We start from the raw sequence: 24829 nt of genomic DNA, 5'->3' as shown, positions 1-24829 counted from the left end.
TTCTTGTGCTGGAGATCTTCTTTAACTGTGATAGTCGACATGTTGTTTTAAACACTACACATCGAGTCAGTTCCAATGATTTTTTTTTTAATATAGTTGGCAATCAAAGATGATTTTCATTTGAATCATTATTTACAGATCAGTATGTACAGTGGTCAAACAAGAGCAGGAGGCTGTAGTTACACTGTGTGTGTGTGTGCGCGTGGGGGGGGGGGGGGGGGGTGGGGGGGTAAGGAGAGGAAGTGGTTGGGGGAGGGGGGCAGAAGTAGCTGACATTCATCCTTTCAAATAAATGAATGAATAAATCCAATAACGACTCATTTCACTCATCTATTCAACACCTAACGGTATGTGTGCATAGCTCGGACGTGGATTTGGCGACACACGCACACACCCCACACACATAGAATAAATATACACACACTGTATATGAACAATCCACCAATAGGTAAGACAATAGATAGACAACAATGTGCACTGGCTGATCTTTATCTAAAAGTCTCACCTGATCACACGCACACACTCATACAGACATGTATACATAGACCCTAACACATACACAGAACTACAGCTGAACAGATACACACGACACACCGCTAGATTCAGCCTGAGCCTCTCAAGTCATCACTGCTTTTGTATTGGACAGTTCTGTGAGCTGTTTGACTCAGAGAAAATAAGTTGCTGCTTTTAATAAGCAGGCACAGTTATTTAATATAGCTTACTGTTTTCTTGAAGACACATCCATAATCACCAAAGATTCTTCTATCATGCAAGTACAAAAACTATTCTCCTTGCTGTGGACTTGAGATAAAACTGATAATTCAAACACAAGTACACAAATAAGGTCACATACATTTTCATAGGTGTCTCAAATTCATTTTAACCAAAACAACATTTTTAGATGTTCCAGCGCTTTAGGTCTGACTTCACTGTTCCATCTCACAGCAACAACACCATCATTCCTCTTTTCCTTTGCCATATTTTCATGGGTCAGTGTCAGGCAACACATTGTAGATGTTATAAAACTCGGTGAGAGAAGGCAGATTATCAGGCTGATATTATGTAGTCTGATCCCAGAGCCAATATTCTACTTCAGCATACACCAGTTGGACTGTTTTCTGTATCTGCCGGACAGCAGGGTCCGTGAGGATTGGGGATATGTCTCCAAAGACACATTATTGTTTGTCAACCCGCTGGTTTTGACTGCTGTCACATTTTTGATGAAAAGAGTAGCTTATCGTGTAGGCAAAAGTCTCAAATATAAAAATAATGACTACTTGAGAGGCACAGGAACAGCACTTACAGCTGGAAACACTCAGTCAAAGTTACAGTACTTGAGTAGCTGATCAAGGCGTACACACATCTAGGGCTTTGGTGCATCATGGGACAATCAGGAGTGTTATTCTTCAGTTCGAAGGAGCACAACAGGCGCCGATCTGATTGAGTCCATATATATATTTATATATTTATAACTATAAATCCATTCAATGAGCTATGTACAAAGTATGGCAAAGAAAATTTTATTTAAATTTATCAGCAGATGTCATTGGCTCTTCACTGTGCCTTGTCCGTAATGTCTCCAGTGATGTGAACGTTTCATGCTTGAGATGGGGGGAGGGAGTCCATACCAGCAAACTGCAGAGGTCTTTGACACAGACTCATGGACCCGATGTGCCCCAGAGAAAAAGCTCAGCAGAGTTCATCCGGGGCCTGGGTTCAGTCCTAAAAGAAGAGGACGCGAGGTCTGGCCACCAGGGTCATGTAGCGTTGACCTCCATGATGTGGTCATCGGTGGAGGGCAGCACCAGGACCTGCCGTGTCTGGCTGTGGTTGAACACCTGTCCAGGACTGAAGGGCTCGAGACGCGGCATAGCCACGCCTTTCTGTTGTTGGTCGCCGCTGCCCACAGAATGGACGCTGCCCCGGCTGCGGATGCTCGCCGTGTCCCCCTGGTCGTCCAACGTCTTGTCCAGCAGGGACAGACTGTCGTTCTCCACGCAGCTATCTGAGGATGGCAACAAACAAACAAATAACTTAGCGTCCACAGGAAATGCTGTTTAGGATGCACTGACAAATAGTCCAACAGGCCAAAGAACACAAAGAGAAAACTAAAATTTTGAATTAAAATGTTGAAAATCTATGAGAACCCAAAATTTCCAACATGTCTGCTGTAGCAGAAGGTGAATGTAGGAATGGCTTTGCAAAATCACAATCTTCAGTGTCACTGAAAACATGGTGGTGGATTGCGAGACACCAGTGTGATGTTCCACTCCACTGAAACTCTATTTACTTATCGTATTCAGTTTGTTTACAACTTGTCAGGCCATTTTTGTACAACTCCTGCTCAGTAAGTCTTACCAGGGTCTGGCTGAATCGCCACTGCTGCAGTGTGAGGCAGGTACTTCAGCACTTTGATTTTGGGGAAGGGCAGGTGTCCTGCAAACAGAGGCATCACCTCGATCTGCACCTTGTGGGTGGCGTTGGCCGTCATAGGCATTGACACCATCCCTGAACTCTTCCCACACACCGCCCAGTTACTGCTGCTGTCAGCCACTATGAACACACACACACACACACACACAAACAGCTGCCATTACTAACACTGAGCTCTTTTTACTTTCAATTTTGTCTGCAACTAATGACTGTTTTCTGTAATAATTGTTCTGTTAACTATTTCTCATAATTCACTGATTAATTTCTAACTCTAAAAATATAGTAAGCAAGAAAAAGGCCACAAATAACACATGGGAGAAGCTGGGGCCTACAAATGTTTGGCATTTTTTTGGGAGGTAAACATCTATTAAAATAGCTGATTATTTTATGTTGATTGACTAATTAACTCCACTCCACAATGTTTTCTTCCAGTTTGAAATGCTGTAAATATACATGTTGCATGTTTCTCAGATTTTGTTCATCCACCCTCTTAGACACGCGAGACGACACGTTATTTTTCAGACATACCTTCGTACATGAGTTTGGTGGTTTTGATACCATCAGTGTCAGTCTTGCTCTCCTCTGCCACCTCTCCTTCTGCAGGTTCAGTCAGCCGTGTTATACACACCTCCAGTCCACAGAGGAAACCAGAGCGACAGTGTTGTTCACCAGCAGAGGGCAGGATCTCAGCTCGCACGCTGTACAATGTCTGATAATAACAAACAGCGGTTATTTATGGTGGGAAAGTCTCTGATTGTGGCCGGAATTCAAAATGTACGTGTCCGGGTTCCCTGTCCACATGTTCCAAAAAAGATCAACAGATCTGAGCTGCTGACAAATAATCAGAGCACTTAGCGCAAAGGAACAAAAATAAATCTTTAAGTGGACTCACAGTGACTCTCTCGAGCTGGAACTGGTAGTGGAAGGGTTTGAAGGCAGAGACATCTTGGTTGAGTGGAGAGAAATTGGCAGAGAAAACGCACTGGAGACAGGAAGGCAGGTCATCCTTCCACCTCACCTCCCACAAGCAGAACACACTGTGCTTACTGCACAAAACCTATACACATACACACAAAAAAACACACACACCAGATATCAACATGAATTAATGGTTGATCATAAGGGAAAGTGGGCTCAGAACACATGAAACTTTCAACTGATCTATCCAGTAGTCACTGGCTTTCATTTAGTTTTTGTAGTTTTTTTTTTTTTTCAGCTCACCTGTTGTGCTTTAGTGTTAAGGGACTGTAGCTCCAGTGATGCATGTTGCTTCTCTGTCAGCTTCACTTCTGCCAGCATGAAGTTCACATCTGACACATTCTGCACACACACCTGGACGTACTTCCTGTTAGAAAGACCAGATAAAAGGTCAGTGATCAGACCAGCGCATGAGTAGGGCAGGGAATGTACCTGGTAAACAATGATATGGTATTGTAAGTATTGCTTCTTGTATTTTGAGGATGTCATATGAAAGAGGAACCTTTCCACTGAATCCCACTGATAAATACCAGTGGCTCAACAATACAGAATGGCACCATCTTATGAACAAAGTAAGAATTTCAGAGGCATCATGATTTTTCAAATTTTGATGAGATCATAAAATTTAACTTTATATGTTCATGTAATTTCTTACTGTAACACCTGCAGGAGAATGGAGGCTCACCTGTTACCAGCAGAAAGCAGTGAGTGTTTGGTCTTGAAGGGGATGTAGAAGGTGAGGGCCAGCAGAGTGGAGTAGATCGACCATGGACAGTCAATAGACATCTGTGGACAGACACAGCAAAGCTTCTCTATCAAATCTCTCAACTTACCATTGTATAAGACAGCTAACCCGCCCAATTACAAGGGTTGGATATTTATTTGGTAGATAATGGTTATGACCCTAAAGATTTCAGAGCTACAGCTAATGATTACATTTGTTAGAGATTAATCTGCTGTCCACACTATAACACTGTGCATTTGTGCGTGAGCCTCACCCTCTGATCGATGGCGGTCATGGGCGTGTCAGGGTGACTGTAGCTGCGTGGTCGATGGCGGACCTCACCGTTGGTCAGCCTCTCATTGGCGGGCCGGTCGGACCCTGACGGGATGATACACAAAACCTCCAGCTGGAACTCCAGAGTGTGGTAGGGAGGGGTCGGGGGCAGGCTGATGCTGGTCACCTTCTCAGACGACTGAATGGAGAGAACGCTTTCACCTACCAATTCTGAACACAAGGAGGGGAACAGGAAACGGAAGGCAAGAGAACTTTAAAGCCACATATCACGTGTCAGTTAGTGTTTTTATTGACATGAAAATATCTGGCTGTTTTCAGCTTTCAGCAGGAATCTAATTTAACATCATGTATGCAAGTAACAAGAACAAAGGAACAAAGGTATATTTATGTCAGAGAAATGTGATTTCTTGACCATCTAGATACATAACTAGATTTCAAATATGTTTTTTACTTGTGGTCATGCGCACAACACAACACAAAGAAATCAGACAGGGAAAGAATGACAGCAGTGAGGCCTACTCCCAGTAAAGACCACTACTCCAAAATAATTATTAAATCCAAAGTTAAACTAAAACCTAAACTGAATGTCTAATCTCTTTAAATTGATGTAAATGGCAAATGCAAATAAAGCCTTCAAAATGTGAACCGACCAGCAGCAGGGTTGCTGATGCGGGCAGTGCAGCTGGCGGAGGGCAGGAGAGGCATGGTGTCTGTGTTGCTGAGCTGCAGAGCGTCTCCTTTCTTCACAGCGTAGTGACCCGTCAACAGAGTGAACTTCACCATCTGAGGCAGACCGGCCAACAGTGGCTCTGAAAACAGAAAAACAACCACAGTGAGCAAAGCCCGCACAGCAGACACAAGTCAACATCAAAAAAAAAAAAAGGTAGGAACTGCCCTCAAATGTCTATTCTCCTTGCTCAAAAAACAAATTCAAAATTGCAGCTAGAAAATCATCAAATTATTTCACCCTCACAGCTTTTACAAATGATGATACTGTATCACAGAATTCTATATGACAGCTGAGGGAGACCCAGCCCTAATTACATGAACAGAGAATACAAGCTACAGCTATACTGTACACACACACTTCTCAAGCATCAGGAGCTGCTACATGAGCATAACCAACTTATTTTAGACAGTTACATTAACACTTGACATGGTGAGACAAAGAAGCCTGAGGACTTGGGTGTCATGTGTTTGCACCCTGCATTTTTAATTTGCTCAATAAGAGAAATCTGTGAAAACCTGTGACTGCAGCTCCTCTTTTCAGCACTGCAAGTTATTTATAAAAACAATATTTTGAAAGTGTAATTGTCTAGAGAAATTCAAGTTCACAAGAAAAAAAAAATACAATAAAATAACTCATCATATAAACAGTGCAGACCTGAGAGAGGTTCCACAGTGAGCTGGGGCTCCTGAGAATACACTCCATACTGGACCGATGGGTAGATGTGAGGCAGAACAAACTGCACCTGACCCACCGTGGCACACAGCTGACGCAATGTGTAAGTACCTGGCTGCCCACTCTACAAAGAAAACAGAGAAAAGTACAGAGTGACAGAGAAAAAGACGGGGAGTAAGAAAACAGGAGAGAAGTTATATCAAACAGGTTTGAAAATGTTGAGAAAGAGGGACAGTGAAAACACATTTTTAAAAAACTATCAACAGATAAGTTGTGAATCTCCTTCTGAATGTCAAACACCAGTCAACTGCTTAACCATTTCAAAAGGCCACGGTTTTATTTTTTTATTTAAGGCAGAAACAGAGTCTCTTACCGGTGCTGTGAAGATAATGCTGTTATTCCCAGGCTCTAATGTTACATCCTGCACTTTCAGCATCTGTGCTCCTTCCTTCATGGCAACAGCAGGAGGGCTGACACAGTTGGGCGTGTCTGGCGGTGAATTGCTGTCATGACGACGCATGAGCAGGTGAGTGTTTTTACACACCACTCCTGTAGAGTTGAGAGAATTGTCCGAAGGACTCCTGTCCTGTATCTCATCCAGTTCTAAAGAAGGACCCGAGGCCGAGGAGAAGGGGGGACCCGCTGACGAATTACCCTGGTTAAACTCTATTGTCCCTGGGTTTGCTTGTCTCTGAGCTCCCTTAGACCTTCCAAGAGTCCCTCCATGATCCACATCAAAGTGAATGCTAGCAGCTACTTGCTGTATGTGCACCGACACCGGCATCAAACATCTCAGAGTGAGCTCCACCTGCAGGACGGCTCCAGAGTGCACAGAGGCTGTCGCTGGATGGAACTGTAACCGTGTGAGTTGAGCAAAAACACCCATGCTGAGAGCCACTTTGTGGGCTGCGGAGAAAGAAGATGAAAGTAGTTGTTAAGTAAAAATAGGTTATTAAATCATAACCAATTTTTATGCGTAATGTGTTTGCATATTGCTTAATGTTTTGTTTAGATTGCCCAGTGGGAGTTAACTGGTAATGTAATGGGAAGCTTCAGTAATGTTTGATTAACGGCAGCTTAATATATCTTGTATATTAATATACACGTTGATTTAGATCAGTGATTAAGCTGTTCACTGGAAGTGACTCCTATATAAAGCACTAAATATCACAGACTGATGATACAGATTATATATGTAGCAGTAATGAACCTGATTACTCACAGTGATCTCCAGACTTGCCAGCGAAGGTCAGAATTTCCTTACAAAAGTGCTTCCTCTCTTCCGTGGTCAGATTCACATCACCGGCCAACAAGGCACTGGTCTGCAGGTAGCTGTGGCGGCTTGTAAAGGAAACCAAACCTTATGGTCCACTAGTGCAAGAATCAATAACCTCCTTAGAATAGGTTCATCTGTTATCTTTCCAAGTACATAGGACAACATTAAGTATCATGAGCCAGTAAGATAACCACGATTAAAAACATGCCATGATATGATTGGATGATAACTCAAAGCTCAATGGTAATATTTTTTTTGTTTTGAAGGATACTGTTCAGTTCTGCCCAGCAGTTTCTGACACTCAGCAATCTGTTTCCTGGTGTGAGTGACAGGGAGTCTCCACCCCTCCGATACGTATGATTTCAGAGCTTCCTGTAAGAAGGTTTCTGCCCGCTCAGGGTCCCCCTTCCTCCTAATAAAGACACACACAAAGAAATTCATCAGCTGTCTTCTTTAAATCTACAGAAGAGTAAAAGATCTATGCACAACAACACGTCTAGCTATTTAGGAGTGCAAACAGCAGATGATAGTTCAATTCCTTGTTTTTGCCATAAGATGTCAGACTTCGAACATATTTGGTTTTTGGATCTATTTAATCTTAAAGCCATTGTTGCACATGTATTCTGCCTAATTAGGTCTCTTCCTTAGGACTGTGTGGGTGTTTACAAGTAGTGACTGACTGACGTCTGGAGAAGAGGCTCATTCAGCCAGAATAACTGAAAACATGGTTTTCAAGACTTTGACACCTACATATACTCTAACTGAACCAGCAGCTTAAATCTTCCTTACATGTAGAACTCAGCCAGGCTTTTTCCTACGAGTCTGGCAGACCTCATCCGGCCGATGGCCTTGTACATTTCCATAGCAGCATGAGACAGTTCCTGATGCAAGAAGTGGCCAACAAGGTGGTGGTGGAGGCAGAGGACGAGGGAGAGAAGGGAAGGAGAGAGGAGAGAGACTCATCACCAGATGAATCGCTTGCAGTCTCCAGGATATTACGTCAGAAAAAAATAATGACCCAAAAAAACTGGTACAGGAATTCAGAAAATGTGTGTTAACTTCCTGCTTTGCCAACTACTGAAATACAATATCAAGCTGTGGTGAGGAGCTGACTTACAAGATAGTGTCTTTCAAAAGCCTCTACAGACGACAAAGCTTCTTTCAGCTTTTTGTAAGGGCTCTGCAAACTGCTGACTGTGGAGGAAGACATAGGAGACTTAAATACAAGGAAAACACTGTTAATTATTGTCTTTCAAAGAACAGGCTTCTTCATTACACCTCAGTCAACATGCTTGGTCGAACAAAATCACACTTCTTTCAGTGAAGAGGCAATTCAAACCCTAAAGGTCCCGATACACATCAAATAGAAACGTCTGATTCATCGCTTCGAGTCTGCTGTTTAAAAGCTGAGACTACAGTTGACAGCTGACATGTATATACAATCTGTGCCTGCATTAGATATTAAATAATAGATAATAAATAGACACCAGTCACATGAGTCATACAAAAGTCATTAAAAAAAAAGAAAAACAGAAAGGACATACACCACACTTTGAATCTCAATAAAAAGTGTTTGGAACTGGGGTACAAATTCAGAAGATAAATGTCAGATAAAAAGTTGTAAGTGACATTTTCAGCCAATGGCTGTGTGCTTGTGGAAGAAAAAAAAAAAAAAAGACGGAAGCAAAAAATAAGGTCCTTAATCAGCTGAACTGCTGCTGATGAGGGCCAACTAGGGCTGAGTAAGGCCAGCGGTGCAGGACACACTGCACCAGCTGCAGGCAACAGACGACCACACAAGACACCCAACTGTTGGCTTGGTGCATCAGGGCCCTTAATCACAGCCTATGTGTTTATATTGTTACTGTGAAGGGCAGGAATTTTGATGGAACCTGTATACCTGTATGTAAACAGGTTCTCAGTACGACCCAGCTGGACTTGTTTGTGTTTTTCAAAATAACACCAGTAGTTTCATGTAACAGAAGAGTCTGAAAACTCACTAGTCTCAGGTCTCTCATCCCCTAGTCCAGCCAGCAGATCTACAGTCCTGTTCAGGTCCTCAGACGTGGGTCCCTTCTCTGACACCAAGCCACAGAGTTCCCCCAGGGACTTCAGCTGGAGAAGGAAAGCACAAAAAAAGAACAATTTTACTTCAAAACACTATTAACTGGAAAAAAATATATTTTTAGCAAATATTTATTTCTCAATATTTAAATGAATGAGTAAAAGAAGGAACAAATAGTTTTATCCTCTTAAAAGTCAGAGTCATAAATTTAGTGCAAAAAAATAATTTTACATCATCAAATTACACTGAAGGTATCATGACAAATCCTGGACATGTTACATGTGTGACCAGTGCCCTATATTTCTGTTACCTTGTCAGTTGCGTAAGCCCACAGCCCAACAGTATGAGAGCAGTTTGCAGCTAACTGGGCCTGATCACAACAGCCCTCAATCCTGTGCAAAACCTCCAAGCAGCTGAGGAACACCCAGCAGTCCAGCGCCCCCTCCAGCACCGACACCTGAACAAGGGAAAGAGCAGCAAAATATAATATAATGATGAGCAACACATTCAGTTCAGTCCATTTAGATTTTCAATGTAGATTTGTTGTTCAGCCTTCTAAGTATGGATAATGATGATTCCTAATTATTTGGGTTATTCCCCTGACCTCTTGTCTACTGAGGTCTAAAAATTCCATGGAATTTCACTTTTTCTTTCTCTGTTTGGCTGCTGCAGAAAACACGGTAAGGTTATGTTGTTCAAGAGATTGAGCCGCTTACAGTTACTTACAGTCTGGGATTCAACCTGTATAAATTACATGTTGTCGAACAAATATATAACCCTGTAGGAGTCAGCTTACCTCAAGCAGGCGTAGCTCCTGGACACAGTTGTGCAGAAGTTCCAGGGCTCTCTGGGTGACCTCCCAGGGCCTCTGGAGGAAGATGAGTAAGGTGCACTGGCGGGAGAACAGGTAGCTCCTCAAATCCAACAGGCTGGCCTCCCCTCGCTGGATCCCATCCCTCTTCTCCATGTCGATGGGCCGCCGAAGCAGCAAGCCACTCCAGCTGCGCACCGGGGCACAGAATGAGCCAAGCCAGTTAGCTGTATCTGTGGACAGAAGCAGACCAGTCACACCAAAACCACAACTATAGCAAACCTTTGATGTTGGAAACAAAAAATACATGCACCAAATCCTCATGTTTATTATACTTGAGAGGACTGACAGATTGAAACCAACAACAGTACTGTGTAGTGGTTACGTACCTCCAGCTCCAAAGTTAAGGACATATTGGGTAAAAAGAGCATCTAGTTCATCATACTGCACCAAGGCATCCTCAAACTGCTGCAGCATCTCAAAAACAAAGGCCAGCTCCTCCTGCACAATCACACACATACACGCTTATGTATCAGACTGATGAATTTGTTCTCAAGTGAGTATTCTGAGTTTAATGTAATCATCTGTGTTTAAAGACACAGAAACCATAAATATGAAAAGCCGTAGTGTTAATGAAGGGCCACACAAGTGTTTATGCCCTTTCTGTCAGTTTCAGTCATAACATTCCTCTCTACTTTACTTTCACTGCACACAAACCAATCACAAAATCAAAGTCCACATGCTCATTCTTTTTCTGCAAACCTGGACCATGAAGTATTCACAGAAGCTCCAGCCGGGCTGGGTGCGTTTCTCTCGGAGCGTACGCATGTCATCTTCAAAGCGGCCCAGGTTCTTGGTGAAGGACATGAGGAGGAGAGTTCGCAGCTTGAGTAGTAAGGAATTCCAGGATTCCTGAGACCGAGACGAGTCCTTCAGAGGATCTGACAGCACCACACACCTGCATCAAATGGCAAAAATCTTTGTTTACTCAGGAAAGGTTTAATGAACACGGTTTCTTATATTCAGCAAGTATTTGCTATGTTGCCTGCTAAGTCAGACTGCAACCTGTTCTTGTTCTCTCCCCTTCCAATTTCAACTAAATCAACTTGTTTAAATCTAAATACCTGTCATTCTGTTTGTTGCAAAAATCGCTACGGATCTTGTCCACGATGGATGACCGAGGCAGGATGTTGGTCTTGTTTTTCTTCTTAGTATCGTTGGTCTCCACAACAATGATGACCCAGTCTGCTGAACCGTGGGCCCTCAAGCTGTTCTGCCAGCGCATCATGTCCTCCTTTACCGTGCTCTTATACACCTCTGTATCCTAGAATAAAAAATTAACATTTATTATTCAGAGATTCTGAATTTCTTGATTTTCATTAAAAATTCAAATGAACATTGGTCTAAATCATCATAAACAGAAAATAATTCTTTTAAGTGAGACGTTCCCAAAACTTATTCTTGGATTCTGAGAGCATCATGTGACCCCATATACATATGAAAGAATAAAGCATGTAAAACTGATGCTGCCAATACCACCACGACAGTGTTAAAGGGAAGTATTGTCTCATCACCTTCCCTTACAAAGAACTCATCTGAGGAAATTTGGGAAAAAAACAAAAAAATATCACAGATGCATTTCATGTCAACTGGGTCATGTAAGAATTACAACTGAATAACGAGGGAAAAGATACTTCTCATTTAAATGACCCACATGTTGCACACAATAAGGACATGTACAAATTAGACGATATCAGAGTACAGAAACTACGAAAAGAATGCTGGTCAGCCAGTTTACATTGTATGATAACTATAGGAAACTGAATCTTGTGACTGGGATTCCTTGTGTGAGCTGCTGTAAGTGGCTGCTGCTTGAGGGTAGTGCTTGTTGTAAATATGCCTGAATTGAGCAAAGACAGGATATAATTTGATGAGCCAGTTGTTATGTAAGTGTCGACTGGCAGTGAGAGAGGAACTGTAGCCCTGTTTTTACACAATGTTTATGAAATGAACTTGGAGTTACATCCAGTTGAATGACACTGCACATGCAATCACAGCTTGACAGAAATGTAACACACATTCGGTGTGTTATCTTGGAAGCGTTTATTTAACTCCGCCACTGAATGTTTACAGTGATTTCTGTGTGCCTTGCAACTTCTTTGTTTAAGACTGTACACACCCATGCAGAACCCACACAGGTGTTTTCATTTATACTGGCGGATCATTATTGTCAAGGGTGCCACCGACTCCCACAGTCAGCTGACTGTGGATGGATTCAGTGTCTTTAATGCGGACTTGCTGGTGTGGTTTTATAGCCTGTGCAGGTCACAGCTCACAGTTTGAACCTTGTCTACCGTGCTGCCCAACTGCCTCACCACCTGTGATACTGTCATGCTGTGTACATAGGATTTGTTCTTTATAGAAAAAAGAAAGGGGAGGTGGCAGCCCTGCTTATCAGCCATGTTCGGTCTCCTTGTGCTGTTAACACTGTGTGGGTGCACGCAGACTGTGCTTGATTGGCACCTCCATAACTCTCCATTTAGATTTGTTAGCTAAAGCTAAAGCTCTACCAGCAGTGCTGCTGAATCATATCATCTTAAACATATTATTTTTGAGTTTTGCATTTTAAACCAGCAGAATTTTAGTTTTTTTTTTTAACTGGAACACAGAAATAGTTCATCAAAATGTTTAAATATCCCTTCTGTTATTAAATAACACCTCAGTTGTTTGTCAGAAAGGCACTGAATTACACTCTCACACAGTCTCAACAGAAACTTAACAGTCTAAGTATCACAAGGTCTAATGTATTAAGATAGATAGATAGATAGATAGATAGATAGATAGATAGATAGATAGATAGATAGATAGATAGATAGATAGATAGATAGATAGATAAGACTGATCCCCGGAGGGAAATTGAGTTGTTACAGCAGCAAAACAAAAAAACACGACATTGCACAAAGTACTACTATAGTAGCACAAGAAACAAGAAAAATATAAAGTAAGTAACAAATAAGATTAAAAAAAAGATAAATATAGAATATACATAAATTGTTATACTGTACTGGCGTTAATGTTACTGTGTCCATAGTGCATTAACACACAGGCTCACTCCTCCCACACTAGAGGCATAATCCTTAGGAAATGTCATGAGTCACGAGCTTATGACAGCACTTCCTTAAACTAACCAGCTGCTCTGTCAGCAGCAGCAGGTTCCTGCTTCCCTTCTTTCCTCCCCTCTGCTTTCTCTTAGCAGCCTTGCAAAGTAAACTTCAAGTTCAGTTTAATCTGATGACTACAGGTTCCTAAAAATGTAAAACCATGTGCACAATAACACAGATACATTTGCCAAACATCTCCTTCCATCTACATAAAGCCAATCATTTTCATCCCACAAAACTGAATTCTTAAAAAATGCTGCATAACCTAGATACATTTTAAAATGCTACTTTCAGAGTCAACCTTTATGGACATGGAGTTACATCAACATCATCTTAACTCAGTGAACTTGCATATTGTATGTATCTCACATTACGAGTTTGCATATTTTACATACAGAGCTGTCTGTCACCTATTTTTTTCCCCAGATAGGATGACTACAAGTACTAATCTATTAGAGTAGACAAGCAGCCCTTGCCTATTCTGCAAGTGCATGGACAAAGCAAACTTTATTAAGAATCTGCAAATCCAGCTTCCTGAACAGAACATTTCATCAGCTTTCCAAATTTCATCTGGTAACAGCAACATTGAATTGCCCCCCAGGGGACAAATAAAAATCTGGCTTTGGGTTAACTCAATTTCTCTTTGTGATCACTTATTGTATATGAAAATATAAATGTGATTTACTTTTGCAGTAGCAAAGGACTTACCAGTAGTCTCAGTTAGCAGGTAGCAATTATGACCAGAAATCAAATCATGATTTTACACTTGTACAGTTATTGGACAATAAAAAACTATTTAATTGTCACTATAGCAACACTGGTAATATGTGTTAGGCTATACTGAAACATAAAATAACAGAGTGGGAAGTGACAAAATGGAGGTTAAACCTGCTGAGATGAAACTGCACCTGGACATATCTGACAAAATGGGTGTGATTCAACCCCACTCCTTGCCAAAGTATGGAAAATATGTGCAATTTTATTACTCAAAAACAGAAGCAAGACTGACTGGAGAATTTATTAATGTGCTTACCTTGTGTGTTAACATAGACTAATGTTGCACAACGCCATACATAATTTGAATTGTTTTGGTGGTTAAAGTGCTTAGTGCCTGAATGATTGAGGTTGCTGAGCAAGGTGTGTGTGTGTGTCTGTGTGCAGCTCTGCTGTAAAGTCACTCACACAGCAGTCAGTCCAGTAGATGTGCAGGAATGGGAAGGTGAGGAGAGCCTTGTTGCCCTCCTTGGGGAGGAGCTCCTCTTTAAACTGGACAAAATTAGCTTCAAGGTGGATCATTTTTGGTGCACGGCCATATGTCCTGTACAGAAAGAGAGCAGAGTTTTAAAGGATCTATTACAGTATATGGTGTTAACGATAGCACTTGAACACCAACCACTAAATCTGTCACTGGATCTGCAGCTTTCTCAGGAGCTTAGTTTAAAAGCGTTTAAAGGAAAATTCAGTTTCTTGTCATAGTTTTTGACTAATGCTGTTCTTTATCAAATCCAACAACTGAAGAGAGAATAGCGCCTTTATTTGAGACTGGCTAGTACAACATTTTGTATGTTACATCCTTCCTTTAACCTTTAGTAGAGAAAACCTGAGGCTGGGCTCATTCACCATTATTAATCTCACTCTTCAAAAACAACCACAATAAGAACAAAGGTGACAAACAGTGTACAGATACACTCAGCCTGGTCATGGTCAATAATCTTCAGAACATATCAAAACTCTTGTATGTCACATATAAAAAGTATAGAAGTATACCAGTGATAGTCATCACTGGTATACTTCTATGACTGGATCAAAATTCTTGGCACTTACAAGCAATAACCTTAAATGGAATATAGATGCAGACATCATATTAAAAAGCCCAACAAGACCTTACTTCCCATTTCAGCTCATAAAATTCAAGGTGAGGCAATATGTCTTGCTCCATTTCCATTTGGCCCTCACAACAAGCATCCTTATTGTGGACGAGAATAAGTCATCCAAAAACCACCAGCACTCTCACCCCATCATTAAATGTCTCTATCAGAAATAAAAGAGGATAGTAAAGGGAGTGAGGCACATAGTTTCTGATCCTGTACACCCTGATGATTTTTTGCCCCCAGCCACTTCTATCAACACTCTAAACTCTAACAGTTAATGATCATTTTTATGACTATGTACATCCTGCATTCACTGCTGCCTAAATGCTGCCATGTGATGTCTGCTGGCTTTTATAATGGCCATGCAAGAAAAATACCACCATGTAATGATGTGAAGTGTTGATGTGTTATAGCCACTGACATTAATGGGAGAATGGACAAAAATTCAAGAGTAGCCCATCAACTACATCCTCCAAGGTAACTGTAGACCTCCCTGACACCATTCTCTAACAATTGAGATTTACAAGCGTCACAATGATAATAAATACCATGTTTTTACTGCAATGCACTCGGTAGGGAAGTACTCACCTCCTCCATTCCATTGGCTCCCTGGGAAGTTGTTGGGCCAAGGATGTATAGAGAGATGTAAACAAGCCCTGGTCTCCAGCACCTGTGATGAAAGGGGGAAGACAAACAAGGTTTAAAAAGTACGTCAGAAATAGAGAAATCATATAGCTCACAGGGAAAGTGAAATCTAATATGTAGTCATTCTCATGTGTTTACAACAATAACTGAGCTAAAGATATGGGATTTTGTTACAGTGTCCCCATATCTCCACATTTCAATACTTGACTTTTGTGCACCAAAAGGACATAAATGATATTTTGGGCCTAATGAAGTTTGTAAATAATTAGAAAGTGCTTGCATTTTTTTTAATCATACTAATTGAAATAGTACGAAAACATCCCAAAACTCCAGTGAAAAGCAAGATTACAAAGTGAAAAGCTACTAAGAAAACCAAAAACTAAAAATCTGAAAATAAACTGTATCAGAGAATGCATTTAGCAGTATTCTCAAGAACAAACTGAAGTGCACCTCCATAAGACAAAGAGTCCAAAAGAACTCTGACACTGATGCAGGCAAAAACACAAATAAACAAATTCAGCAACCAATGATGAGGCAGAGATTTGATTTTTGACACTACTAAAGGACATTGAGATTTTGCCAGGATAGTCTGATGTGATGCACTCTTTTCTATAGCCCAGAGTCCATCAGACCTTGTATGGGTCAATGTCCTGTCGTACTCTCGATCTCTGTATCTGCTCTCTTGTGTTTAACAGCCTGGTAGATGTACATGATGCATTTCCTGGAGTGAGTAAACTTGTTTTAACACTGAGGGAGGTATATATATCAGCATTTGCAGCATAAACTCTCACCTCTTTCTAAAGTCTAAACATACATTTCCTCTTAAAATTTGTAGATTTGTCTACTGGTACTTGTCTTTTGTATGTGGGAACTGTGTTGCAGGCAATTTCGAAATGCCATCACTTCATTTACAACATAACAAGAGATCCATGTAACTGATTATCTACACATTTGTAACTTGTATTTTCTACTGACTGGTAAATGCCTACTTTCAAAAAACCTTGTATATCAGCTTTTTATTGCAATCAATTCACGTCCCTGCACATTTCCCGCTTTGAGAAATAAGACTCAGTCAGTCTTCTCTCCCATGTGCCTCCTTTGCTGTGCAGATCCACTTTTAGAGGTTGATCCATTCTCCAAATCATCACCAAACATGTGGACCAGGCCGCCACCTGGTTTTCTGTGACTGCTGTAATCCCCAGTCCAACTCAACAATAAAATGGCTTTAATATTTCTCAGCAGGTGCCTCATTGCAGAAATGTTCAAACTGTCACTCACTGTAGCTGTGTGCCTTTTGATAAACAGTGACTGACAGGACTGAGGTACTTATTCAAGATACACTGAAACCAGGTCAAAGCATCCAATGAACCATGCAAAAAGCCCATTTTATAACTGTTCCTAAAGGGAAAACAGGAAAACTGGTCTTACACGGTTCGCCCAGTATGAATGTAAACATCCTCAAACATCCTGCAAGACGAAAGTCTGCACTTTAACTTCCCAGTCAGTTCCTTCTGAATCCAGTGTACTGGACCTGGGCCAAAACATTTTACTGCGCTGACAATTTGAATGCAGTGTAAATCAATTGGCCTTGCTGCCCACTGCTTAACACCTAGATAGATAAAAAAAAAAAAATCACAGGATATGGGGTTTTGATGTGTGGCATATAAACTATTGCATCATATGTCACAGGTGAAAAGATCTGAGTAATTTGCATGTACAATCAACACTAACAAAATATGAACTGGCAGCCAATTCTTGGTGGTCTTTTTTTTTCTTCTGTATTGGGCACGCATAAGTATACACATTTAGTTAAAGAATTTAGTGCTTTAGGTTATGGCACTAATATTTCCAGGGTTTTGAAGCTCCAGGTTATTCCAAACAAACCTGCACTTTGAATGTTTACAAAGGTTATCTGAAGCTGCAATCACATTCAGCCTGACTAATACTGGTTTTCTGGGGCGGATGCCTATACCAATTTCAGAGCGTAAAAAAACCTGATTTTGATGCATCAGCTAATATTCTTTGGGTTGTTTGTCCATATGCAGTGGAGATGTTATGTTATGTTATGTTATGTTATGTTATGTTATGTTATGTTATGTTCTATTCTACTCTACTCTAAACAGTTTATTGTTCACTAATGACTAATTTATCTTCATATTTATATTTAGGTATATCAAAAATATTTACGTAAATCAAAGATGATTTAATATAATGAGTGAAGTCACTGGCAAAAGTTCTGATATCCTGTCTACTAAACCACATAATCTCTACTCCATCAAGTTATCTATGAAATTCATGCAACAGCTTTGTTCCAAACCATTATTTCAATGGACTAAACTCCAATCAGAAATGCTTTGTTGATGCTGATAAAAACATGTCATCTTGAGCAATATTTTGCTGTTCATATTTAATGGACAGCAAAAATAATAGCCAATTATTTTTCTGTTGACCAACTAATCAATTATTCACTTGATCATTGCAGCTGTAATGGCTACACACTCACTGAGGAATATGGATGGATCTGTCCTAATAATCACTAATATTTGTTACACATCCTGCAAGGCTTTATGTAATCATCAATGCGAAGGTCAGAAATGTAACAATGATGACTTCAGAGGCATACACCTGACACCTGACAGCCCCTCGGGAAACAAACAGGTGATCGTTAGATCCCACTCTGAGCTACCCGTAACTTCAGATTTTAAATCTACCTACACTGGTAAACTGTCATACCTGTAATTTCTTATCTTATACCCCAACTTCCCCGTGGCAAGGTCTGCTCCTGTACTAGAACACCTTATCCCTCTGTCCTAAAAATGGAGCAGCCTGCGGTGTGAGGTGAAGCTGGCACCCACTACCAAATTCGGCTCCGAAAATAACACCTCTACGAAGCTTCCACGAGACTCCTAGGGATTTATGAATGGCAAACCGACCCCACCGACCCAAACATCAAGCGGCGACTACCGTCTGTGCTGCTAAGAGAGGAAACCGTGGCTGTCCAGTGGGGAACAAGGTGAAATCCTTCCCCAAACTGCAGCAACTAGCCGTGACGTTCTATCGTTTGCTCGGCCTGTTCATCAAGGTAGCCACTAGCTAGCTGAGAGCGACGCCGCTTTCCATGCGAAAACGTAGCACAGACAGCGGTTCAGTATGTAAGTACGAAAATATTACAGCCTTGACAAGCAGAAAATAAGCCACCAATCGCTACTCACACGCACACACAAGCAACATTTCCAAGCTGGTTAATATAGGTGTACCTGCTAGCTTAGCTAAAACGCGCTAATGACTATAGCTAGCAGGCTAACTGTCAAGACCAGAAAAAAAACGAGACTGAACATTTCATAAACACTCACATGTCACAATCGGCTTGTTTTCCATAGTATAGATGATTGGCTTTTCGTCTTGACACTCCATATGTGTTAGCGGTAGGACTCCATGAAAATGACATACAACAGGGCTTTATTATTAGTAAGTGCTTATGTGTGCAGTTGTGTTGAATCGATGGGGCCTGTGTCCCCACTGCACTTCCGGGAAGTGCGTATACGGTGCGTCACTAAAGGGCCGACCTGTGCTTTTTTTAAATTACAGGTACAAAAAAATATCCACAACAACCAATGCTACACTGTAAAAAATAAATAAAATAAAACAAACAAAAAAAAATCCCTCTTGCAAAGAGGCGATTGTAACCAATCACCAGCACACATTTCCTTAAAATAATATATCTACTCCATATCTTAGCATATCCCTGTAATTTGTCAGTTCCTCAAAGAGCTTGTTAAATCCAAGCTCTTGGAATTCAATAGTTTTCAGTGGAAAGTTAAGTGCCCCAAGATCAAATGATCAAATGGCATTTAGGTTTTCCACCCTGGATGGATGTAATGATGGGAAAAACACTGAAGACCATTTGAGTAATTTCAATCAAATTACTGACACCTGCTCTCAATGACTATTATTTGTTCAGTTTGGCTAATCAAAATTAAAATACATGAGACAAATCCCTACATAAAGTTTGTACATTTTACATTTAAAAAGTATCAATTCATCATTCAGCCAACAAAAATTGTCTGTTAAGTATTTTATCAAATTAAAAAAGAAAAATTATAAAAATAAAATACACACATGCAAATAAATTCAAATAACAACTGTCATGTAGGTTCAACACCAGTTCTGTTTTGGATGATGATCATCTGGGGGGTACAATGCTGCCATCTGGGAGTTCAAAGTAATATTGCAGAGAGTATGTCTGAGACTTTGAGGTTTTCAATATTTTAATTTATATATAACAGACAAATGCCTACAGACAAAAATGCACAATTAAATTTTTAAACTTCATTGTCCTTTTCAGTTATTTTGCTTTTTACTTCATTTTTTGTGCCTTTCATCTTGCTGCCCAGTTCCTCTTTTTATTGAGTCCTCTTCAGCCTTTTCTCTCCCCTCTTCTAATTCTCTCTCTCCACTTTTCTCTTCTTTCTTGTCTTCAGGTTCAATCTCAGCTCCATCTCCTTTCCCAGGTCTCTCATCTCCTTTTTCTTGGTTTTTCTCTCCATCATTTTCTTTTTTCTTTTTCTGGTCATCTGGGTCCTTCACCACAGATTTATCTCCCTCAACCATTCTTTCCACATATTCTTTTGTGCTTTTAGTGCTCTCTCCATCTCCCTCTTTGGTCACATCATTACTATCTTCTCCTCTTCCCTGTTTTTTCACCTTTGCATCTGAACCTTCCTCTTCCTCTCCTTCTGCCTCTTCTCGCTCCCATGCAACCTCCCCTCCCACCCCTTCACCCCTTCCCTGTGCTCTTTCTCCTTCCTCTCCATCGTCTGGCAGCTGAGTGTCCAGTGCTGCCACCTCCCACTCCAGCTGCTCCACCCTGGCCTGCATCTTGCTATTGCTTGACTCTAGTTCCACCATAAGTCTTGCTAGTTTTGTTTGCAAGACCTCCAAGTTGCTCACCAGCCTTTTAACCTTGGTTTCAACTTGCTCTGCCTCCTTCTCCTCTCCTTCCCCACTCTCCTCCAACATGCCCATCTTGATGAGGATCTGTTTGCCTTTCTCCTCCAGGTGATGTTTGGCTGCTGGGAACTCAGATAGCACATCTGTCAGATCTTCTTTGGACAAGCTGAACAGATCAGAGTAGCCAATGCTTCGGATGTTGGCAGTGCGACGATTGCCTGACTTGTTACCTGAAAGGAAACATGTTGTGATTCCCCTAAAATTTTGTTGAGATTTTAAAAAAAAATTGGTACAAAGCAAAGGATATGATATGATATGATATGATATCATAAAGGGTTTAAAGGAACATTAGGGAAACTGTAGCTGTATTAAATCATAAAGGTCAACAGTATTAATATTTAAGTATTAATACACTGTATAATATTTTTTATAATAATTAAAACTATATTGGTAAATACTGCTCAGCATGGCTAATGCGTGACAAATTGTCTCTTCTCTTGGCACCAAATCATGTTTGTCAGCTTGAAGCATCTGTAATAGTCCAGTGTTCTACATCTTGTTGCATCATTGAGGCAACTAAACCCTCTCCTATGAGTCTGTTCACCACCTGCATGAATGAATAAATGCCATATGACTATGTGTACGGTACTTGACACTTGACTGACCTTTGATGTTGAGGATACTAATCTCCCCAAAGAAATTCCCTTCACTCAGCACAGCAAACTCTGTGACCCCATCATCTGCTACAACTGCAAGTTTTCCCTCTTTGATGATGTACATTTCATGACCCACATCTCCTTTCCTGCAGACGTACTCCCCTGGACTGAAGACCTGCATGAGAAAGGCATGAGAAATGTTTTCATCTTTAAACAGTTCTTTTCTGAAAGCATTTCTGATGTGCAAGATAGTAAACTAGGCAAAGCGAAGAGGTTGAATTCAAATGTAAACTTCATTGTCAAATGACAAGTTGCCGTGTGCATTATTAGCAATGTAGAAACAATTACGTTTAGAAAAAAAAATCACAAATGCAACTGTTTACTTCTGTTTTAAATTGTTGTGAATTAGACAGGGGCTTCCATCTGTTTTGTTTTGGGGTTTTTTTTGATGGCTTGGCTGATAATGGCGCCATCATGAACTCGCATATTACATATTTTTACAGTATTTTTTTGTATTTGTTGTTATTGTTGTACTTGTGTGCTGTGTAAAGCTAAATCAAATTTAAGCTCTCCTCTAAAAACCAGAGCCTGAGATGAACACTGAACTGACTAGAGGTTGCGGCATCTTGCCTGGTCTCAGCTGATATTCTATGGCTTTTGGTAGAGCTAGCTACTTCAATCAAATCCCATCTCCTTGCCTTGTACTCCTGACCCCAACTGTTAACTGTTTCAGACTTTGGATAAGTCTAAACATGATGTTGGTGCTTTGAATCTCTCTTAGGTGTATAGAAACTATTTTTCTTCTGAACACATGCTAACAACCCCGAATCCTGCCCAAACATCTTGAGACACCTTTTCCCTAACCTGAGGCGTTAGCTTAAGCACCAGCTCCTCCAGCAAACTTTTCTCACAGCTCTGGAAGATGGTGACTTTGGAGAGTGTGGGAAGGTGAACGCTGACAGCGATCTCTGTCCTCAGGTGCAAGGGCAGCTGCTGCAGGATTTCATTCTCTCTGATGATCTTCTTGTTGATATGAAGATGCTGGTACCAGGTGTCGATACGCTGTCTAAGCTCCTTGCTAATGTGATGGCTACGTAGGTATGCCTTCACCTGAAAGAGGAAATAAAGAACCTTATTTTCTATACTACAAATGAAACTATATATATACATTTTCAGAAACTGCCAGAAAAAGACCAAGTTCAGAAACAAAGAGGCTTCTTTCTGACAGTCTTTCAGCTTACCAGCTCATGGTTAGGGAAGAAAACATTATCACGATCCCTTAGGCTTGAGATGACATTACCAACGTTACCAACAATTGATGCAAACACCAGCACAGCAATGAGCAAGTCTGCAATCATAAACAAGTACTCTTCTTCCCTTTTTGGCAGGGGGGTGTCTCCTACTGTGGTGAAAATCTGGGCCGAGAACCAGAAGCAGTAAAAGTACTGTCGGCGCATGGAGGCAAACTGTGGTGTGGTGATGTTGGGATAGACCCAAAGATCACTTCCAAATCCAATGTAGTTGGACAGGGCAAAGTAGAGACAAGCATTCCAGTGAATCAACACAAAGATGTAGATCATGAGCTTGGAGATGCGGAAGGTGTTGGGGTAGGAGGTTCTTGTCTCCATGCGATCAAGGGCCTCAGTGAGTCGTGGCATACGCAGAAGGCGGTTGATCCTCACTAGCGGTGTTTGGATGCCAAAGGCAAAGTAGAGGAAGTCGGTAGGCAGCAGGGAAACCACATCCCTTACGAAACGTTTGGAGTGCAGATATCGCTTCTTCAGCTGATTGAGGTCCTTTATTAGGATGCCCTGATCCAAGTAACCTGGAGAAGAAAGGGTAAGGTTTAACAAAGCCCAGAGTAACACTTTATTTTTCTTTCAGCCCTAGCCACAGAACATAAGTTCTGTGGGCCAAATTTATTTCCAGCATTTATTTTTATCCATGTCAAATACTCTTTACTAAAGAAGAAACAAATTGGATCCTTTTATTGCTTTGAGGTGGGTTTTAGGAGCTCATTGGGCCACTTCAAATCTGACAATTTATGACAAGCCTAAGCAGAAAGGTGTAAATATATTATCCAAAGCATGTTGTCCATCATACAATATTCCTATGCTTTTTTATTATTTATGCCTGCTTCTGTATAGTGTTCCTTTATATACTGTTCAACATTTAATGACTGCATTTGTGACAAATAAAATTTCTTTAAGAGTTATATTGTGTGTCACAGACTAAATTTAAACAAAGAAAATACAAATATTTACCTGTATGAACAGTGATGATCATGTCAAGTATATACATAAGGTCTGACAGATAGTCCAGTGTCAGCCACACAGGCAGGTAGCTCAGTGCAATTGCCGTGAAGCATGTCCTGAGAAAACACCAATACGGCTGAGTTACATGCCTAAATATATAATGTAGACTATTTGATTATTCATAATACTTTATGCCCATACCTCAAAATGATGATCACCCAGTTGTAGACAATGGGAAAAATCATGACCTGCAGCCAGACATAGTAAAACTGTTCTGCTGGATCAGCCACCCACTCTTTCCAACTGAAAAGAAAAAGACAACAGAGAAGGATGAGGGAAATAAATGGAATTAAACTTACTGATCAGTCGCACACAGGACAATTGTCATTTAGAGATATATGATTATTCAATTCTCATGTTTAGATGAATTAATAAGTTAAATTTGACAAAAACTACAAATAGATACTTGCCACAGATGGGTAAAGAAAACTTTCAATTACTTCAAATTTTTATTCTCTTTATCAGCACTAAATAAATGATATAGTGTATTGAATAAATCCACTACTGAAGTTGCTACTATTAATCCATTTACTGGAAGATTGAGACTTTTCATAGCGATCAAAACAGCTTTTTTGTTTTGAGATGTCTACCCCAACCAATTAACCAATTAATTACTCACTTAACTTTTAACTTCAGATCCAGAATGTTGTTACGTTTCCCTTCATCCTTGACTCCATCTTCTCCTTCCTTGTTCACTTTCTGTCCCTTATGCCACCTCAGGAGTCTCTGCCATTGGTTTCCTCCAATACTAGTATCACCTGTTTTATCCATTCTTCAAGGTTTAGCAATAGACTAACTCATTTTTCTAAATGAGGATGGCCGTTGCTCTTGATCTTGTTTCCTTCTGCATGAGCGCTGCACTCTCTTGAACAATAATTCAAACAACCTGGTTGACTTACATCAGGCAGTCCTGTGTGGTTCACCTAACAACCAACAAGGTCTGCCAGAGTACTGCCTAGTGATGCTGGTCTCTATGGCTGGAAAGCACAACAGATGTCATGTGTCCTCTGGGAATTCTTCCATCCCCTTGAAAACCAAAGAGGTCTTCCTCTGCACATCCCACAGGCTGCTAGAGACAGCAAACAATGACTGCAGTATAGAGCCCAAACAACAGAGAATGTGTGACTGTCAGTAAATGTTTTCAGAGTACACTCTCTATGTATGATTAATTAGTATATTCCACATTAAAGAAAACTGAAAATAAAAAGAGACAATAATGTGGTTTTATTATAATAAAGAAATCCAGCT

General features: G+C 40.7%; 2 protein-coding genes across 2 annotated transcripts; both read right to left on the bottom strand.

Moving 5' to 3' along the window:
- Nucleotides 1-75: 75 nt before the first annotated feature.
- On the bottom strand, nucleotides 76-19171 carry trappc10 (trafficking protein particle complex subunit 10). Its single transcript, XM_041057340.1, has 23 exons — nucleotides 19014-19171; nucleotides 15604-15685; nucleotides 14327-14462; nucleotides 11108-11307; nucleotides 10746-10941; nucleotides 10373-10484; nucleotides 9969-10216; nucleotides 9483-9629; nucleotides 9108-9222; nucleotides 8225-8301; nucleotides 7897-7988; nucleotides 7379-7519; nucleotides 7054-7163; nucleotides 6205-6737; nucleotides 5814-5955; nucleotides 5080-5238; nucleotides 4410-4639; nucleotides 4097-4197; nucleotides 3655-3778; nucleotides 3326-3490; nucleotides 2962-3142; nucleotides 2359-2553; nucleotides 76-2005 (listed from the first exon to the last, which is right to left on the bottom strand). The coding sequence occupies exons 1-23, from the start codon at nucleotides 19072-19074 to the stop codon at nucleotides 1758-1760; spliced, it is 3795 nt and encodes a 1264-aa protein (XP_040913274.1). The 5' UTR covers nucleotides 19075-19171; the 3' UTR covers nucleotides 76-1757.
- An 851-nt stretch (nucleotides 19172-20022) lies between these two features.
- cnga4 (cyclic nucleotide gated channel subunit alpha 4) lies at nucleotides 20023-24352 on the bottom strand. The gene is made up of 7 exons (XM_041057341.1): nucleotides 24201-24352; nucleotides 23723-23824; nucleotides 23531-23637; nucleotides 22508-23091; nucleotides 22131-22376; nucleotides 21276-21441; nucleotides 20023-20840 (listed from the first exon to the last, which is right to left on the bottom strand). The coding sequence occupies exons 1-7, from the start codon at nucleotides 24350-24352 to the stop codon at nucleotides 20023-20025; spliced, it is 2175 nt and encodes a 724-aa protein (XP_040913275.1).
- Between the last annotated feature and the right edge of the window lie 477 nt (nucleotides 24353-24829).

Source organism: Toxotes jaculatrix, chromosome 15 (assembly GCF_017976425.1).
Source record: "Toxotes jaculatrix isolate fToxJac2 chromosome 15, fToxJac2.pri, whole genome shotgun sequence".
NCBI classification, from domain to species: Eukaryota; Metazoa; Chordata; class Actinopteri; family Toxotidae; genus Toxotes; species Toxotes jaculatrix.
This window is presented reverse-complemented; position numbering and strand designations above follow the sequence as displayed.

What these genes read in the sequence shown, in the direction of transcription:
- trappc10 (XM_041057340.1), bottom strand. Translation starts at nt 19,074, where the DNA reads ATGGAGTGTCAAGACGAAAAGCCAATCATCTATACTATGGAAAACAAG. An exon ending in CCTTAACTTTGGAGCTGGAG is followed by an intron (nt 10,217 to 10,372) that starts GTACGTAACCAC and finishes TTCTGTCCACAG; the next exon opens with ATACAGCTAACTGGCTTGGC. An exon ending in CTGCTGGGCAGAACTGAACA is followed by an intron (nt 7,164 to 7,378) that starts GTATCCTTCAAA and finishes AAGCCGCCACAG; the next exon opens with CTACCTGCAGACCAGTGCCT.
- cnga4 (XM_041057341.1), bottom strand. Translation starts at nt 24,352, where the DNA reads ATGGATAAAACAGGTGATACTAGTATTGGAGGAAACCAATGGCAGAGA. An exon ending in TGGGTGATCATCATTTTGAG is followed by an intron (nt 23,638 to 23,722) that starts GTATGGGCATAA and finishes GTGTTTTCTCAG; the next exon opens with GACATGCTTCACGGCAATTG. An exon ending in TGCTTAAGCTAACGCCTCAG is followed by an intron (nt 21,442 to 22,130) that starts GTTAGGGAAAAG and finishes TTTCTCATGCAG; the next exon opens with GTCTTCAGTCCAGGGGAGTA.